This window comes from Olea europaea, chromosome 2 (assembly GCF_002742605.1).
Source record: "Olea europaea var. sylvestris chromosome 2, O_europaea_v1, whole genome shotgun sequence".
In the NCBI taxonomy this organism is placed as follows: Eukaryota; Viridiplantae; Streptophyta; class Magnoliopsida; order Lamiales; family Oleaceae; genus Olea; species Olea europaea.
The window spans coordinates 8,607,579-8,612,302 of NC_036238.1; the positions used below are offsets into that span (position 1 = coordinate 8,607,579).

Genomic DNA, 4,724 nt, shown 5'->3' on the forward strand with positions numbered 1-4,724 from the left:
CTCTATTTGAATTGGTAGTGGGAGATGATAACTTTAAGCTTTTCATATCCCATTTCTTGTTGTTCTTCCCGAATTTCCACAGCAGATTTTGTGATAGATTCTGTGCACCCATATACCTCAATCTTCTGTAAGGTTAAAATATAACCTAAACTGGAAGGGATCTTCCTCAAACAGTAGACATTTCTCAACACTAGTCGTTCTAGTTTTGGGTAATCATCACTTGTGGGATTTCATTCTGCTTTGACATACCAGCTGCTATCAACCCTTACATTATTTAGCTCGAAGAACTTGAGTTTTTGGAACTCACCTTCTTTTGTGTCCCATTGGTTATTCCAGAAGATACCATAACGTAAGGTTTGGCAATCTCCCAATCATCCTGACCTTTTTCCATGGCAAATAAAAATTACGTAGAGTCAATTTTTTGAGATTCAAGGGAAAATTGGGACCTGAATCGTTCATCGAACTGATGCTTAGTATTAGAATTGTATTTAAGGAACTGTATGTAAATGTATCAGATATTAGTTTGTTTTGTTTTTCAGTTAGTTAGGTGTGTCCAGCTGTCATTTTGGCACCAACTTTGGGTGCTATTTATGCAAGTTTGTATGCTTATTTTCATTTGATAGTATGATCAATAATATCAGTTCAATTCTCTTCTTCAAACCAACATGGTATCAGAGCAACATTTTTTCCACTTTCTTCTTTCATCCTCACAGATTTGATCAATCTTTTGTTTGATCTTCTGTTCGTCCCTATTTTTCACAGATTCAATTAATCTGTTGTCTGATCTAATCTCCATATGGAGTCATTACTATCCGAAATTCAGTTTGATTCAAGGTCATCAATGAACAGATTGGCCATTGATGAACCTTCAAGCCCTTACCTCTTAAATCATTCAGTGAGTAATTCCAGTACTCACAACAGTAACTCAAGGGACAACTTCCGAATTAGCCCTGGCTCGAAGGCTGTTAATCAGTTCTCTCATCTCTGCATCAGTTAACCATCAGACTGAGGGTAAGCAATTTGATTAACAGCGAAATTTTGGGAACTTTATTCGGAGCTTAAATTCCAACCAGTATCAGCAATTAATGTCCATGTTATCCAATTACTTGGCATCAAGATCAAACATCACTGCTACTAATCAGCAGGACAACAAATTTATTTCATATGGAGCAGGTATATGTTCTTCCATAACAATTGATCCTATGTTTTCATCCAAAGACATTTGGATAGTGGATTCAGGTGCAACAAAACATGTATGCTTTATTGCTGCTGCTTTCTTGTCAATGAGAATTATTGATAATTCTACAGTTACATTGCCAAACCACACACAAATCCCAGTAAGGTTATGTGGTGATGTCAGGTTAAGCCCAAGTATCATTCTACATGATGTCTTGTTTGTGCCACAGTTCAAGTTTAATTTGTTGTCTGTTAGAACTCTAACTCTTGAATCACAATTCAATATCAACTTCTTTCAAGACCATTTTATTATTCAGGAGGCCAAAACCAGGAGAGTGATCGGCAGGGGTGATCGTTTGCAGGATTTATATATTCTTGACACAAATGTCCTAAACTCAGTTTCAATTTCATATGTAAATCATGTTTCAATCCATGTTTGGCACAATATATTAGGTCCTCTCTCCTTTAAAAGATTGGATGGTTTGAAAAGAGTTGTTATGTGATGTTACAAAATTCAATAAAGGCATTCCTTGCTACATACAGTTTCTTATATACAATTCTAATACTTAGTGATTCAAATCGATCAGGGAACTGGAAAGGACACTGAAACTTGCATTTCAATCTGCGGAGATTGGGTGCACATCCCAAAACTTTTGCATCCATTTCATTACGAATAACAAGTAAAGAAATAGATTGTAGATTTAGTTGGAAGCTCCCATCCTTAGTTGCTCGCAAATGGCAAGTTTCACTGAAGTATGCACCACCTCTGAAATGAAGATGTTTCAAATTCTTCATGTTAAGAACGATCTCTGGTATTTCAACTTGTTCTTTATTCTTCACAAGAAGATATTCTAGTTTGTGGAGATTTTCTATTGATGCCAAGTACCTCAAGTGAACCAGCTTTTCTATTCCTTTACTTATATTATCAAATGCCAAATATGAACGCGTCAAATCCATGACCCTGCGGCCTAACACAGAGTGAACATGTGGACCAAAAGGTCTTGGATAAGAAAGATATAACCAACTCAAGAGACTCCCATCTTGCTCATATATTGATGATCCGCTGAAGAACCAAAGTGATGACAAAATAGTTATATCCAATCATCATCAGAAACAAAACAAAAGCATCGTTAGTGTGACCATCAAAGATTATTAACATAAATTAGTAATCTAGATAAAAATAGAAAAAATTGAAAGAAGAAAGAAGAGAGACTAAGAACTTACATTTTGATCCCATCCCTCAGGCACATATCATGCAATAGATCATGAATAATGCAAGTTTTGACTCCACCGTTAGATGTTCTTTCATGAACAAGTACCAGACCCCTATGAATTAGATCCATTAGATAATGGTATGCCACATCTTCTGAGCTCTTGTGGGTTTCTTTGTTTATAAACCCTTCGGCAACCCATAGAGATATCAACTTTCGTACTGGGATCACTTCGTCCTCTGCAAATACTCCAAAGTATAGAAAACAGTGTTTCAGATGAACTGATAAATGCTGGTAACTAAGTTTCAGTACGTGGAGACAATTCTTTGTGTGGTCAAATATGTGTGTGCTTAAACTTCCTGCCACTGTTATCCACGAGCTCTCTTTCTTCTCCATATTTGCAAGGACGGAAGATATCATCAGGACTGACAGGGGAAGACGATGACAACTTGAGGCAATCTCCTTCCCAATCTCTAGCAATCCTGGAGGGCAAGGTTCAGCTCGGAACACCTTCTTTAATAATTCCCAACATTCAGCTTCTGATAGGAAAGGAAGTTCATTAACAACACCAAGTGAACCCACTTCTTTGTTCCGAGTCATGAATAAGATTCTACTTCCTATGCTTTCATCATTTGGAAAATATTTTTTCAAGTCTTCCCACATTTCCTTTTGCCATAGATCATCCATGATAATTAGGTATCTCGTTCCTTTTAAACTTTTATAAAACTGTTCGCCCAAAGTTTCTCCATCCATTTCTTCCTCCATTTTCAAGATTGTTTTTTTATTAAGGTTTTTTGTCGATGTCAACATTTCGATCAATAAGTTTTTCTTTTTATATTTTTGAGAAACAACACACCAAGCACGCTTGTCAAAGTGACAGAAAATGGAAGGATCATCGAATAATTTCTTTGCTAAAGTAGTCTTACCAAGTCCCGGCATCCCAACAACGGAGATAATCTGTTGCCGATGTGGTTCTCTGGTGAGTTGCTCTAAAATTTTTCTTTTCTCATCCTTGAAACCCACAAAAATATCTTCCAAATGGGGAGATTCTTTAGCATATGGCAGTACTTGCCCGCATGGATATCCTTCTTCTCGTATTCCAGCATCAACAGTCCTGTTCTTTTCCTGTATTGCCATCTTAATAAGCTGAATCTTCTCCAGGATTTGAGGGAGCCTGATATTGAGATACCAGATAGGAGGAAACGAGTTGATAACATATTCAACTTCATATGCTACGACTCGGGTTTGTATCATGAGTTCTTCAAGTTGTATGTGCCGTGCCACAGCAATATCATTGAAGGTGGATCTCAACAATGTTACCTCCTCATAGAGTATTGTAATTAGATCCTTCACACCAACAATCCTCTCAGCTTTATAATTGATAAGGTCCTCGAGATCATCGAGAAGGGAATCCACAATGAAGAGTGAAACCACACTACTCTTTATATCGACAGAACCTGACAACTTCGAGACTGTGATGCAGTGCACCTTGATCTTTGTTTCCAAGAGCTCAAACTTTCTTAAGAAATCAGAAAGAGCAAGATTCAATCTTCTAGCCTCCAGGACTTCGTCATCCCTTGCGGAAAATAATGATTATAAGAAACTTCCAACCTCATTGACAACAACTTTGATGTCTGACAATATATTCTTGGTTTCATTCACCTCAGTGAACTGTAGGCGCATAGGTACATCTCCAAGGAAGGTGGTAAGAAATCCAAGTTCTGTCTGGAGATTTTGGAAAGAACCCTTGACTGAAACAATGAAATCTGGCTCAAGACGCATTATTTCTTTTAAAATTTGGAGGAGAAAGTCAATAAAGACCTTAACAACTTCATTAGGCTGGGGAGTAGGAGCAACCTCGGACATTCGCTGCTTTGGTATTGTGAAGTATACCCTCAGCTCTTGCACAAGTGACATTAGTAACTCGAAGAATTTCCTGTCTTAGAGAGGCCCCTAACATCTTGCAATAGATTGTTGAATCCTCGAGTTGTCGTACTAATTCCTTTACTTGGTCATACCAGGGGCATAGTTTTACTGTTGGAGAAATTTCACCGGATTGGAGTAGAGATCATAAAATATGAACCAGAAACACCAATAACAAGATAATCGCGAACTTGTATCAATGAATGGCTTGAACACAATATTGTTGTCCTCAAACGATATTTGCTTATTCTCCTATGAATTTGAGATGCTTCGAAAGTTGTTGACAAATGGTTTGCAAGATTATAACAAGTCTAGCAAGGATTTAAGCACCAAAGCACAAGTGCAAATCTTAGAGAACTTGAAGAACACAAAGGATGAATATGAATATGGCTTTTAAAGGCTTTGATCTTTAAT

At 37.3% G+C, this 4,724-nt stretch overlaps 1 protein-coding gene across 1 annotated transcript; it reads right to left on the reverse strand.

The window, feature by feature from the left end:
* Positions 1 to 925: 925 nt before the first annotated feature.
* LOC111371992 (putative late blight resistance protein homolog R1B-12) lies at positions 926 to 4,304 on the reverse strand. Its single transcript, XM_022994135.1, has 4 exons — positions 3,999 to 4,304; positions 2,401 to 3,902; positions 1,743 to 2,239; positions 926 to 984 (listed from the first exon to the last, which is right to left on the reverse strand). The coding sequence occupies exons 1-4, from the start codon at positions 4,302 to 4,304 to the stop codon at positions 926 to 928; spliced, it is 2,364 nt and encodes a 787-aa protein (XP_022849903.1).
* Positions 4,305 to 4,724: the final 420 nt, after the last annotated feature.